The following is a 14,978-nucleotide window of genomic DNA, read 5'->3' on the forward strand; positions in this document are numbered from 1 at the left end:
GGAAGCCTTTTATCCAGGTATTGAACAACATGTTAAGAGATTCTTACCCCAGAGTCATCCCGTAAACAAATAAGCACGTACAAGTAAAAAGTCAACAACAAAGCGTACATACATATAAAAAACATATATTTTATTATTTATTTCCGGTCACTGTCGGTGAATAAATGGCCAGGAGTCCTTTTGTACATGTGTTGTTAAAGAAAGCACAACGGATGCGCTGCTGTCCAGTGGTGATCATTCATGGTACTATATTGGATGCATAGTACAGTATTAAACATTAGTCATGATGGGTGTTTGTTTTAAATCAGGGGTGGGGAAAATCTTTCAAATGGGAGCCAAAAGTAGGATGCACCGATTGCACAAGTGTTGCAGATTATGAGTAGTTGTGTGTTCAGTATTTTGGAGCTCCTCTGAGGAGGACATGAATATGCTCTGTTTGGGTCGTAGATTCCCCGCCCATGTTTTAAACTGATGCGTTTCCGGCTGCTCACCCATCTTGTGTGTCTGAGTGGTTCAACACCTAGAAGCAGGTCAACTACATGACAGTAAACAGACAAGCTCTGCACAGTCAACACACCTCGGTTAAACAGTTTTTCAGTTTAAAATATACATGGGGCCTCTTCAGATTCTGTTTTTTGGCTTTGCCTTTCCTTTCCAAGTGACATGACCCAGAAGCTTTTTTTTTTTTTTTTTTTAAATAGAAGCACGGTGGCCCCAATACAGAAACTTTTGGGGGATGGGAGAGTGGAGGCGGGGGGCATTAACTTTCCACTACATTACTGATAAATGGCCTGAAGTGTTTGCTAAGAACAAAAACTATTCAAGAATTCCCCCCCCAAAAAATCTCTATTTTTAGTGGCAACTATTTAGGGGCCATCTGGTGGCAGTCTGGAGCCCAGGACAGTTTGTTGGATTTAAAAAAATTGCTTAGAGAAGGTGAATATAACGCAACATTGAACCCACCTTTATCATACTCAGTGAAGCACAAGCGATGACTGACGACTAAGTTACTGTTATGCTCGCGACATTCATATTAGATAACTTCATTAGCGTTAACTGTCGTAGCCTGTGAATTTCCATCAACACAAGTATGGCCTCTTAAATAGGGTTATTTGGTAATTAAAAACAAAAAAACCCCCTTTTTTTTAGTATTTGTCATTATGACCTCAGTGTAAAATTATCTATAAAAAAAAAAATCCGCTCTCTGTCCCCATCTTAAATCACTAATGTGATTTTTAAGGAAAACACTGCGGCTGAGGAAAAACAACCAATTAGAGTGGGAAATCGTGACAGACGAGCAATCATTTGTACTCGCTGTCACATGAGTAGCAGGCTCACCTTCGTAGCCTCGCACTAACCTGACCTGTTACTTTGGGCTTCAGGGGCTCTGCAGAAACCATGGTGGAATATATATAAAAAAAAAAAAAAAAGTACATTAAAAAGAAATGCCCATCCCACGTTTGATTTTGTACAACAAAAGCAAACAGTAGCAGACATTTGCACTTTCTAATCGACTGTTATAGGTCACGTTTTAAAAACAAATGGTTTAGAAATGATTTATGCTTCACAGCATACATTTTCACGACAAAGAAAGCAAATATTTTAACAGAGGTGTGTTCACTTTGTACATCGACTGTACTCTAATGTGCTTTCCTCTTACAACAGTGATCTACTTGCCTCGTCCTTTCCTCTGGCACGGCTGAAGAAAGTCAAGTTTGAAAGGTTAAAATGTTATTTAGGTGCTCGAAAAAAATAGCAGATTGTGGATTAAAATAGATTATGTATATATTTACGCTTAAATCTCCACATACAAGGACAGCCACCAGTGCTCTCCAGACATTCTTTAGTATACAAAACCTTTACACACCTGCTTTGTCTCATCTTTTTTTCCCTTTTGCTCCAAGGACCACACATCTGTTCAGCAAAAGTAACATTACCCCTCATGGAAATTGCTTTTCCCCAAAAGTAAACCAAGCAAAATAATATAAAAGACATTGCAAAGTGTTATTTTTGTCCATGTCAGTTTGGATGTCAAATGAGCAATTTTTTTTTTTTTTTTTTTTTTTTTTAAATGTGCAAAAAACATAACGAGACGTGTTGGATAAAAGGCATGCGGACCACAAATGAACCTGTGTGCATTCACGGCCGAGTTTACACCAAGTCAGGGGTGGGGAAGTCCTCGTGGAAAATCGGGTCTTCAGTGTTCCTGGTTTTAGTGTTTTGGGGATTTTTATGACAGTTCCTCTGAGGCTTTTCTATTAGAATTACATGGAAGGCCAGATTAAAGGTAATATAGTCCGCAGGCCGTCGGTTCCCCACCCCTAAAAATGCAGACCAAGGCGCGCCAAGCATCAATGCAGGACCAGGCGTCCGTGTTCCATCAGGACGGCAAAGGAGGCAGTGTGGAATGGAAGCACATCTCCAAGTGGTTCATCGGTTGAAAAGTCCAAATGTCAGGCCGGGAAAGTTTTACATTCTACATGCCACCGGTCAAATTCCAAAATCATGGAGCTCAACTCGGTTTAACCTCCAAGCAACGGATCAGCGCCAAAGCTTTCCCACCCAAAAACCTGGTGAAGATAAAAAAAAAAAAAGTGTGTAGTCCAGTCCAGGAAAATTCCCTTTTGTTTGTCCACAGTGAGAATTCTCGTATTATGTGCCACAAAATAATTGCGAAAATCAGATGTCATAATGGAGTAAAAATTCAGGAAAAAAAATAAAAATTGCATGTTGTGCGACGAGAAGGCAAAACAACAGCACGACTGGTTATATCCCGTTTTCTTTTTTTTTTTCTTTTTTTTTTTAACTTCAACAACTTTGAAGACTGTAAATCACCTGCACAAATGTGTCAAAATATTACAGCAACTGTGAGGATTTACTGGCGTTGACAAAAAAAAAAGCTTCACAAGTTGCTAATAAATCACTGGCTCATTTTGAACGACATCGTAAACATAAGTCTCGTAACGTCTTCTGTCACTACATTAAAATGGAAAATTTGTGGCAGGTCTTTGGCTTCGACGAAACGAAAGATGGATTTTTTTTAATTAGATGTTTTTTCCAACTACAAATTGCCTTCACGTCAAATAGGCTTGTCATTTGTCTCTTTTGAAATAGGAATATTTGGCTCACAATTACATACAGGTAATTCTGTTATCAACTATTTTAAACTAATCCGGACAATTAAAAAAAAAAAAAATAAATAAGGATTTAAAAATAACTGGCGATAGGTGTAATGCAAGCTCCACCCACTCAATGGATCTGAAACAATGGAGATGTAAGTGTTCAGTCCAAATTGAGCTAATTAATACTAGGTGGTAAAGCCATACTATTGTGAAACCACTTGAAGACCGAACTCGATACCTCCATTGTGGTATCTCTTGTCACTATGTGAATACTTTTAGACCAAAGTGTATCTAAACCCTGCCACTTTGTTGCTAATGGTGCAAATCATCCTTTGAATAGCATTGTGAGAACGTTAGGCTGCTCTTGCGTTCATTGAATATAACACTGTCCTATGCTCATGTTGACTCTGCGCAATTTTACCCAGAAACACGCTAGGTGCTAACGATGCTAATGGCTCGCACCAAACATTAGCATCAGCGCGGGGGACGACACAAGGGGGCAAGTTGTTGCCTTGGCAACCACACCACAGTGGAGCTCAGAGCGGCTGCGACTGAGTTCGGTGGAAGGTGTGCGCTAAGTGAGTGTGGTTGTGCCCGGCGGGGACAGACTGGTTCAGGTTCTGGTTCTGGGACGGGGGCTGCGGCTGCTGCAGGATGTGCACCACCCGGCTCAGGCTCTCCGTGGTAGCAAAGGCCAAATACTGGCAGCATAGCCAGTCCTCCAAGCTCACGCCGCAAGCAGAGTCCATGGAGCGCTCGGCGAACTTGATCATCATCAGCGTGCGCTTCAGGTCCAACCAATTCTGGAGCGTCGCCTGGCGCTGGCTGGAGGTGGCCGACGACACGGGGCCCGGGGCGCTGCTGCAGCCCAGGGCCTGGAACAAGTCCTCGCGGGGTCCCCAGAGCAGGCACTGCAGGCAGGCCCGAGCCTCCGACATGCGGATCCGTTCCGACGGGTTGACGGTGAGCAGCAAGCGGGCCAGCTGCTGCAGGCCCTGCGAGTACAGCGATCGGCCGGGCAGGGGCGGCAGGTCCGCCCAGGTGTACTCTTGCTCCTTCAGATCCGGCGTCTCCTCAAAGGGGTTCGGCCGGTGCAGCATCTCGTAGATGAGAATCCCGGTCTGGAACTCGTCGCACTTGCGGAACTGAGTGGCCGTGATGATTTCCGGCGCCAGGCGAGAGTGGTCCCGCAGGGCCCCGGGCTCGGTGGTCATGAGCGCGCTCTTCTGCTTGGCTTGGGAGAAGTTGCTGATGATGAGGCGGGCGGGGCAGGCGGAGCTAGCGGCGGCGGGTTTGCCGCCGCTGTTATTGTTGGGCTCGACGGGGTCGGCGGTTCTGGCGCTGTGGGGCCGGCAGTGGACCAGCAGCAGGTTCTCCAGACGCAGGTCGCAGTGCGTCACGTGGTAAGGCTTCATGTGCTCCAGGCCCGAGCAGAGCTGGAGCAGCAGGAGGCACACCTGGCGCTCGTACAGCTCCGGGTTCTGGACGTGCCGAGACACGCCTTGTCGGACGAAGTCGGCCACTGTCTGGAAAGGAACCTCCCGCGTGATGACCACCACTCGGCTCCTCAAGTGGCCGGCAGCGCTCGCGTCCCCGCCTGCCGGCCTCTCATCCAACTCACCGTTTGGACGTTTGGACTCCGGCGATTTCATTTTCCTTTCTTTCAAGCCATCCCCGGCGTCTTTCTTCTGGTCTTCCTCCTGCTCCGCGACTTCTTCTTCTTCTTCTGCCTCCTCTTCCCATGGCAGCATGCTGCTGGGGACGTCAGCCAGGAAGTGGCCGCAGTCCTGCTGGATGTTGAAGTGCAAGGCCAGGCTCTGCCTCACGGCCAAGCTGTGGAAGAATTGCTGCTGGGTCTCCTTCACTTTGCTGCGGCAGATCTACAAAAACAAACAGATTGTTAACATTTGCTCCAAAGTGAATCCCACGCAGCTTCGTTGTGTAGCAAATCTTTAATGGGTTAAAGACAGGAAAATGTCTCGCTCTTTCCAGTTTCTTGTGCCAATCACACAGGTTTGTTGTGGATTTTCAAGCACCAGCCTCATTACAAAAATATAGCGAGCCAGTGAGCTCAAATAAGGGGGATGGAAATAGCCAGTTGGGGAAATATAATGAGGCAATGCGCAGTGTTTGTATGGGCCTGATTAAAAAAAAAAAAAAAAAAAAGACTCTTGAGGCTGCTGTTAATACGAAAGCAAAGCTTTGAAGGGCTGTGGAGCAGAGAGACTTTCATATCCGGTATGAATAATGAAACCATCTCTATCTGGTTTGTATCTTGCAGACGACACAAAGCAACGAGAATGCAGCTCTTGGACAATATGTTTAAAAAAAAAAAAACTGTTATGACACTACTGCTTCTCTTGAACAAACTGGAGCTATCTATTTGTCTGTTTTCTACACCGATTACACCGTTCTGGGTCATGGGGAAGCTGGAGTGAGACCTCGGCTGACTTTGGGCGAAAATTGGCGATTCGGTTCGACTCAGCGAGGTTACGAGTCGATTCGATATAGTATTGCTCAGTTTGATAGTGTACAATGCAATTACTTTCTTGGCATTATTTTATTTGTCAGTACTGTAAATGTGCCAATCAATTCCTTCTAAGATATCGCTCCGATAAAAGACGATGCGCTACGTATCGCGATACATTTCAAAGTGGAATGATTCGATTCTATGCACTCGCACCTTTTAAATGAAAAAACGCTTTTCCGGTTCAAACCGTTTTTTGTAACACCCCTAGTATTTAGCTGTTAAACAAACAAACTTTGGGAAACAGCGACTTAAAAAGATATTTCTCAAGCCCTCTGAAACAGAAGCATAGATCTGACCTTAATGGCGTAGTTGACCAGTGGGTCCTTGGCATACGACGCGGTGTAGTAGACGGCATCTCCGGCCTCGCAGCAAGGTTTCCCAGTGGTCAGCCTGAAGTCGGACCAGCTATCAGTTTCAAATCGCAAGTGGTCTTTTTGGCCAGCCATGAAGCGATCCTCGCACTTGGACGTCAGCTTCCGCAGGGTGTCCGTGTGGAGGCCCCTGATCCTGCCCACCACCTCATCCCAGCTGTCCAGCCCCCGGTAAAGTGCGGGTCTCGGATGCTTGGAAGGGGCAGCGCCTTGTCCCGTTTTGCGATTCTTGCCAGTGAGAGATTCGGTGCTCGGGTAGACTTTCCTCTCTCTGGAGGCGCCGGCCGCACTGCTGGCTTGTGACATCAGTGAAGACATGCTATTGGCTGGGCGGGCTTTGCCGATGGTGGCCGACGGCCGCTCCAGGGAATCACCGCTCTCCTGATCGTGGGCACTGATCGAGGAGCTCTGACTCGCCGTCTCCCAGGTGGTGTCCAAGTCATAAAGGGGGTTGGCAACACTCAGGTTGGTGCCGCCGGGTTTGGCCTCCGCCCTGTGTCGAAAGGCACCCTGGAGGGGCTCCTTGGCGGCCAGGCTGGGCTCTGTGATGGAGCGAGGGACCGCCTTTTTGGGCAAGGGCGGCGGAGTGGACTTGGGTACCGGTTGCTCGGCAAGGCCTTCAAGATCGATGGAGGCCAGGGTGTCGTTGGACGCCTTCATGTTGCGTGGCTGCTTCAGTGGGATCATGTTGGCTCGAGATTGACCTGCAGGAGATGAATGCATAATCAGAGTTACAACTTCATTGGGATTTTCATCGTAGTTTATGTTTATTTCACTTTGACTTTTGCTTTTCCAATATAGAGAATTTTCATTTGTTTTCATGGCGGCTTTGTTAGTTTTAGTATTGGTTTTATTTTTTAATTTGTGTATTTCTTGTAAGCAAGATTAAAAAAAAAAACACCATTGCAAGTATTGTGGTAAAATTGAACAAATATATATTTACATTTCAAATATAAGTACTCTATAGTCCACAGACTAACCCCAAAGGCTCATGTATTAAATTACCAAAGACTAAAACAAAGGACATTTTTGCTATAATTACATTCAGTTTTAGTTAAAAGAGAAGTCAACCCAAAATATTTACCATTTACAATTATATGTTCTATGCAGTCCCATGAGTCTAAACACAGCATTCTGGTTAATGCATTTGTGGAATATAAATTAAGCAGTAAAATGCACCAGTTTTTGTCCATCTCACGGGGGCGGCCATTTTGCCACCTCCAGTCGACTGAAAATGACATCAGTCTTAGACACCTGCTTAATTCGTATTCCACAAACACAATATTACTCAGAACACTTTGTTTAGACTAGTGGAGATGCACAGGACATATTATTGTAAGAACATTTTTGGGTAGACTTCCCCATTAATTTTGGAAACAAAATGTACTTTGTGGAGATAGTTTTTGTTTTATTCTGTTAACAAAAACATTTTTTCAATGACAACTTCAGTTATTTCGTTATTTTTCCTTAACTAAAATGACCTTGCAAGGAAGTTTTTTAATGCCACAAAGTGACTCTTATTTTTTAGTTTGGATTTGAAAGGGGAAAAAAAAAACAATATAACATACTTCTCAGTAAATGTGACGTACAATAACAAAACCGAGTCGAATCCACCACAGCTAATATGACAAAAGAAGGAGTCAGTAGTGACAAGCTAACCCCGCATGGCATTTAGCTCGACAGGAGGTAGCGTGCGGCGGCACGTGAGCGAGCTGGACGCAAGTCTTACCCCCTGCTCGACTCAAGCTGCACTCTTGGTCTGCAGTGAGGCTTAACGAGGCGGCCTGGAGTGGCTTGAAGAAGTGACCTTATTTTTGTGGGAGGGTGGTGCAAGTGAATTGGAGGGGCTGATTTGAGTGGCAGACAGATGGCCCAAAACAAGTGTGTGGCATGATAAAAAAAAAAAAGGGTCATTCATATGAAAACCTTTTGACAGATCAAATACAAAAAAACTGGAAAAACCTTCATGTCACGCCCACAGTTCTTTCAGAGCATGGCGAGGGGCTGCCGAGGATCATTTTTCCATCACCATCTCCCTCTGCTGAATTATGTTTGCCATTTACTCTTCAACAGTGCAGACGCAAAAGTCATTACAAATGGCATGAGCAACTCCTCACGTGTAGGCCAACATCTTAGCAACGCAGTGGAAGCTTTAAGACAGAGCAGTCAGGATGAAGTAAATGGGTCTTGTTAATCCTCCCTGGAACGAATATACTTAATGGGTCTGCAGTAATCCAACCTTGTCTTCCACTGAGAGCTCTGCTTTTTTATTTATTTATTTTGTGAACTATATACATTAAGCAGGTAGACATTGATACCGATTTGATGAAATAATGACATGTCCATTTAACAAATACGTCCCAGTGATCTCTCGGTCTGTAAAAGCAATCTTGGGGAAAAATAGCTGGATTACTGAAGCTGTTGCACTTGTTTAAAGACAGACTGACTGCTTTACTGCACGACCGGAAGGGCTATGCTTGAACAAAATGTAATTAAACAGCAAAGACAAATGAGAAGATATTGCGGTGAGCCTGGAGCTGAACCAAAATTTTGGTTAAACACAAATGAGCTATATTTAAATCATCCCTGATAAAAATCTTCTGTTACGGACAAATGAAAGTTAAGACCTGATGTAACTTGTTGCTGTTTTTCAGCATCATGCTGCAAACGTGGTGATGCCACAAGTGTGGGAGGCTCGAAAGGGTGAAGCCAAAACAGGACAGCACGCAACATTAAAAAAAAAAAGAAGCAGAGAGAGCGATAAATAGCGATAAATAAGCACCGTTCAAGTGACGAGCCTACCTCAAGTCCTTCGCTGTCTAAAAGTTAAAAGGGAAATGCAGACACGCTGAAATATTTTTCGGTGCTCCCATGCCCGAGATGCCTCTGATGCCAGCTCCCACTCAGACTGGAGATTTTGCAGTGTACGAGACGGCGAGCACTGTGCCTCCCACTGCTATGCTCCGTTATTAACAAGTGAGAGAGGGACACACTAACATGCGATAGGTGAAATGGAATGAAACAGCGACAACAGACAGCAGAAAGTAAAGAAAAAAAAAAACAATGCAAAGGAGATTACAATTATCACCTAAGGCAGTCAGAAAAGGATCGATTTTGCCCCTTAGGTTGGTAGTCAACCTTCAAATTTAGGATTAGGACTGAAAAGGACAAATTTGTTTGTTCACTGGGTGTCTGTGTTCATCTTTAAATATTGGGTAGGGAATCTGTTTAAATGGGAAGTCAATCCAAACAGTTTTTTTCCCCCCAAAATATGTTCTATGAAGGTCCACTAGTTGAAACAAAGCATTCTGATTAAAAGTGCGTTTGTGGAATATGAGTTAAGCAACAAAATCCACCCATTTTTAGCCATCTTAGGGGGCGGCCATTTTGTCACTTCTGTCGACTGAAAATGACATCACAGTTGCTCAGGGCTCAGATAAATAACGACCAGTCATGGCTCAGCAGTCGACAGACAGAATGGCCGCCCCCTGAGATGGCTAAAAATGGGTGGATTTTGCTGCTTGTCCCACCTACTCTTCCTCGACTCACATTGTTGTAAAGAGCCGTCAAGCATCCCGAACTCCACTGACGCACAAACAATGCATGCCCTTCAATCAACAACGCACAATAAAAACACTTGACCCGCACATATTCCCAACAGCACATAACCACACAGGACCATGTTAGCCTACGGCGTAATGTTGCTCCACAACCCTCACACGCTTTCCACCGCTTTGTGCTCTTCCACTCGCACGGCACTCGATCACAGCAAATTCCCCATCCACGCACAGAGGGCTTCACGTTTCAAGTGGTCAGTTGCGTGCGCTTGGCATCTACGACTAACACTCGCTTCTTCCACCAAGCAAAAGATTAACGTGTGTTTTGCTAGCCAGCCCACGAGCCTGCCAAGTGAATTTATGGGAAACGGTCACTTTAAAATGTCCACCGACAGTCCAAAAAACAACTAAGGCTTAAAAATATACAGAAGATAATGATTAGAAACAAAAAAACACATTCTCCTTGTGCTATCATAAAAATAATCCAACAAAAGAAGGGGACATTTGGTTGAGTGCAATCTCAATATTTCAGTTTCTATGGTGATGTCTACATTTTACTACATTCTTCTGAAGCGAAAAAAAACTGAAAAACACGTGGCTCTTTCCTGTCATTTGTGTTCCATTATTGAATAGCACAGAAATTGTCCACACCAAAGTCCTCAAGGATAGCACATTGACATGGCTGGGAGTGCAGTCTCAACATTTTCCAACACGTTGAGTAGAGACTAAATGACAAACTAACAAAATGAGGATGTCTGTCACGAAATGCATTAACAAAAGGACGGTCCAAATTGCAAGCTGCAGGTGGTGAGTTGTGACGGTTTTGCACTTACAAGCAGTTTTAGCACTGTGTGGAGGTGTGCTGATGCAAAAATTATTTCAGACACTCAACAGTGAACTGAACTACACAAAGTGAAGGGGGACAGATTAAGTACAATGACAGTACACTGAGTGCACTAAAAATATATATATATATATATTTTTTAATCTAAGTGGCTCTGCCTCTAATTGAGACACCATTTTTGCTGGCTCCATGTCAACTATCCACACATTTGTGGATTTGTGGACCTTTTCACATTCTATTAGGGGTCTCCCCCGATATGACATTTGGCCTAGTTTATGCACCGGATGCCCTTCCTGACGCAACCTAGCCATTTTTATCTGGGTTTGGTGCTTGAAAATGGGGTCTGGCATACCCACTGGATGTTACCGTTCGTGACCGCGATTTAAAGCCTGATCCCCTTTGTCTAAAGGCACCTGCTCAGCAATCCATCGCATCACTAAGCTGTAAGGTAACGTGTTTATAATGTACCTTCACGAGTTAGAACGTACTGTCGTGTTTGCAGACTAGATATCATGTTAAGGTTTGGAAAGTTGGAAATTGAAACTAATTTGTGTTGAAAGGCAGGAAAGCAAAACTTAGCTTGGCATTGCCTAGGGGCACGTTTTAGCAACGCGCCGCTAAGCAGAGATCGAGTGTGAATGCTAATCCATCCGGTTACTTGATTATTTGATGGAAAAGTTAGTTTCTTGCTCTGCCAAAGCACTTTGTAAAACCGTATTTTTTAAAGAGGAAGTCAAGTCAGTGGGCCTTCTGGGAACATATTCCTGAAAAAAATATGATTGGGTTGAGTTTTTCTTTTAAGCAGAAAAATCCACCCGTTTTTAGCCATCTCAGGGGGGCGTCCATTTTTTTCCAATTCTGTCGACTGGAAATGACATCACAGTTGCTCAGGGCTCAGATAACGACCGATCACGGCTCACCTGTTTTCTGAAGCTGAGCTATGATTGGTCGTTATCTGAGCCCTGAGCAACTGTGATGTCATTTTCAGTCGACAGAATTGACAAAATGGCCGCTCCCAGAGATGGCTAAAAACGGGTGTATTTTTGTTGCTTGGATAATATTCCACAAACACAATATTAATCAGAATGCTGTGTTTCAACGACTGGGCCTGCATGGAACATAATCTTAAAAAAATATGTTTGGGTTGACTTCCGCTTTAAGGGTGCTATATAAATAAAGTTTTGCGGAATGGAGTTCAATGAGTTTTCAAGCTAACAGACAAATGGTAATTAAAACAACCCAGTGAATTGAGGTAATGAAACAACGTGAGCGTAGTCCTGTAAATATTCTTTTTACCGAGGTTACTGTAGGTGGCACTGCACTGGCTGGAGGCGGGCGAGTGCGAGCGATGAGACTGATTGCCGTCATCCTCTGGCTCCCCGAGGCTGGCGCTGCGCTCGCTGGCCGCCGCTGCCTGCTTGGCGCGGGCCTCCTCGCTCTCCCCAAGCACCAGGCCCAGATTCACTCTCGCGGGGAGCGGGGTGATAGTGGGCAGCTCGCGAGCCACAGCATTGTTGGCACCGGCTGGTAACTGGCTGCAGATGAAAGAGAAGGTGTGACACGATTAGCGAAGGATGTGACGGTGGGATTATGTTTGTTATAGATATCGAGCTCCATTACCAGAGTGGTTCCATTGGTTTAGCAACACATTGCAATCGACAGCATATCTAACGAGACTTCTTCAAATGACGATTGTTTATGATGTCGACAGCAAGGCGTGGTTGTAAAAGATGTCATTGGAAAGGTAACGAAAGCCACGTAATAGAAACTTGTTGAGAAGTGTTTCTTTATGATGAGGTGTGAGTTTAGTTTTTGACATGGTCCATTATGTTTAATATGATTTGCTTATGTCGACAGCGACACATGGCTGTATTATATGACATAATATAGGTAATTAAAATGAGGCGTTGTGTTTATTTTTTCCAATAATAGTAACAATGTTTCATATGATTGTTGTTTGTTTATGATGTCGACACCGATGCATGATGCCATCAGATGCCATAGTAGTGTAAAGGTAATGACAAACACCCAGTCGAAAATTTTTGTGGCGGGTGTTTCTTTGAGACGAGGTTATTTATTTTATTCACCCTTTATGGAAATAGAAAATCCACCGTCATACACAAAGTTCCTAAAAATTCCATTAGTCATATTTGTCCCCATTTGTCCCCAGACAAATCCTTATCAGTTCTATTCTTGATCATATTAATGATTAACTATATTTTGACTAAAATCATACCAAAAAAAAAGAAAGAGGTCAGAGTCAGGTTGTTAGAGTAAGAGGGTAGTCACTGTCGAGACAGTTTGACAGCTCTGAATGATCCCAAATGGGATGAGTCATTTTATTTGGGAAACTTTTTGATTATTTAGTCTTCATATGACTACCGGTAATTCAAAAGTCCCTGCCTGCACACGAGGATACATTTCTGTGCCCTTGTTTTTGCCCTTGAATCAAATTGTAAAGTATGTCCTTGTAAACCAGAAGTCAATCAATAACAAAAGTCACCACACTGCAATTCTTTAAAGGGGAAATCAACCGAAAATGTTCTTTACAAGAAAATGTTCTATGCTCCTTAACTAGTCTGAACACAGCATTCTGATTAATATTCATTTTTCTGGAATATGACTTAAGCAGCAAAATCCACCCGTTTTTGTTCATCTCAGTCGCCGCCGACTGACAGATCTTTTGTTACTGACGACTGAAAATGACATCACAGTTGATCAGGTCGCATTTAACGACCAATCACGACTGGCCTGTTTTCTAAAGCTGAGCCATGATTGGTCCTTACCTGAGCCCCGAATAACTGTGAAGTCATTTTCAGTCGGCAGAAAGTAACAAAAAGCTTGGGCTGCATTGAACGTATTCTTGTAAAGAATATTTTTAGGGTGACTTCCCCTTTAACGATCAAGACATTTAACATGAAGTTGGTGTGAAAGCTGCTAAATAACTGAAAACACATAACATAACAGAAACACAATATCATATTAGGGGCGTTACCTGCTGCACATGTCGACAGACAAGGGATGAACACATTTGGAAACATTTGCAAGTTCTGTGCTGTGTACAAACTACAATCAGTCTGCTAATAACCAATCAATTCACATGCTACATAAAATTTGCTGTTAAATCCTGAAATGAAACGGGGGAAACACCACAAATCTCATACAGTAAGACTATATGGCCCAAACAATGAGCGTAGAGAGAAGATCAAATATACAGCTGGAGGGACCTTGACACAAGAAATACCTTTATGGCTGCTACACGTTTCAGGGTCAGGACCTGACTTGTTGAGACGGCATGAAAGCGGTTCAGTTCACTGTTCACTTTCTTTTCCCTGCTAAACTAGGCCCATGAAAAACGAATTAACTTGGATTTCAAATCAGAATTGCATAATCTCATAGACATTCCTGCTCAACAACTCCCTAAGATACGAAACACGATATTAACAGAGGTAAAGTTAAGTTGGTTTCTCACCCGCTGTACTGGCTTACACAGCTTCCCATTTGTGAATCTTGACTGTGACGCAGAGATAAATTCACATTTGGCAGAGAGCGATAGCTGGCCTACTGTGGGGACATTTTCCTGCTCGCCGTTGCCTCGTCGTCCTCCCCTCATACCTCGCTCACGCTTCCTACCTGTCTAAGGTGATGTGTGCTTGCTAGCGGCGAAGAGCACGCCCTTGTGTGCTAATAAAACGGCCTCAGTCAGGGAAAAAAAAAAGCAACAACATGATAACGGAGTTAACCCTTCATGTGGCAAGAACAAATGGTCTATAGAGTTACCTGAGTAACTGGTTAGCACTGATGGTCTGTTTTGTTTACCCAGTGACAGTTCAGATTTATACGAAGCAGCTGGAAAATGTCTGGAATGTGTTACCAATTGACAGCGACACTGGGAAGTCCGAGTAAGGGGACAGTTATGTAGAAAATGTAAAATAAAACTCCAAAACTCATGTACTTGTGTGTAAAGATTCCTTAACCTTTAAGATAGCTGACTAAATCACAGAGGAATTTGCATTCGCATTCCACAAGCACAGTCTGCCTGCACTTGATCACATTTTATCCCACACTATTCAAACAAACATCTACAAAGGAGTTGATATTAGAGATAACCAAGACATTCTAGACTATCTCTGTCACGCAGAATTGAGAGTGTTCCAAGGAAATGACTGAATTGAGGATTTTGGCATTCATAGTTAAGTAAATAAGCCAAACTAGACAAAACTGCAGCAGTGTTTTCATATGATGATTCACGATAACAGCCAGGGGTAGTTTGTCAATTTCATTCATTCATTATCCATACCGCTTATCCTCACAAGGGTCGCGGGCGTGCTGGAGCCTATCCCAGCTGTCTTTGGGCAGTAGGCAGGGGACACCCTGAATTGGTTGCCAGCCAATCGCAGGGCACACAGAGACAAACATCCGCACTCACAATCACACCTAGGGGCAATTTAGACAGTCCAATCAACTTACCATGCATGTTTTTGGAATGTGGGAGGAAACCGGAGTACCCGGAGGAAACCCACGCAGGCACGGGGAGAACATGCAAACTCCACA

The 14,978-nt window shown here is 43.8% G+C and overlaps 1 protein-coding gene and 1 long non-coding RNA gene across 3 annotated transcripts in view; one reads left to right on the plus strand and one right to left on the minus strand.

Moving 5' to 3' along the window:
- Positions 1 to 14,978, plus strand: part of LOC147149217 (uncharacterized) — a 60,559-nt gene that overhangs the window by 827 nt on the left and 44,754 nt on the right. The window lies entirely within an intron of this gene.
- The window catches only part of peak1 (pseudopodium-enriched atypical kinase 1), a 58,797-nt gene continuing 43,928 nt past the window's right edge, over positions 110 to 14,978 (minus strand). The window contains exons 1-4 of one of the 2 annotated variants that reach the window (XM_086028923.1): positions 13,897 to 14,091; positions 11,721 to 11,959; positions 5,949 to 6,727; positions 110 to 5,002 (exon numbers count right to left, since the gene is read on the minus strand). In XM_086028923.1, coding sequence (XP_085885049.1) covers positions 3,659 to 5,002; positions 5,949 to 6,727; positions 11,721 to 11,959; positions 13,897 to 13,925 — 2,391 coding nt within the window. In that variant the 5' untranslated portion in view covers positions 13,926 to 14,091 and the 3' untranslated portion in view covers positions 110 to 3,658. Of the gene's footprint in view, positions 5,003 to 5,948; positions 6,728 to 11,720; positions 11,960 to 13,896; positions 14,092 to 14,978 lie in introns of those variants that run through there. The other variant, XM_086028922.1, reaches the window with a different exon arrangement.

This window comes from Filicampus tigris, chromosome 4 (genome assembly GCF_054856515.1).
Source record: "Filicampus tigris isolate MCC_2025a chromosome 4, RoL_Ftig_1.0, whole genome shotgun sequence".
In the NCBI taxonomy this organism is placed as follows: domain Eukaryota; kingdom Metazoa; phylum Chordata; class Actinopteri; order Syngnathiformes; family Syngnathidae; genus Filicampus; species Filicampus tigris.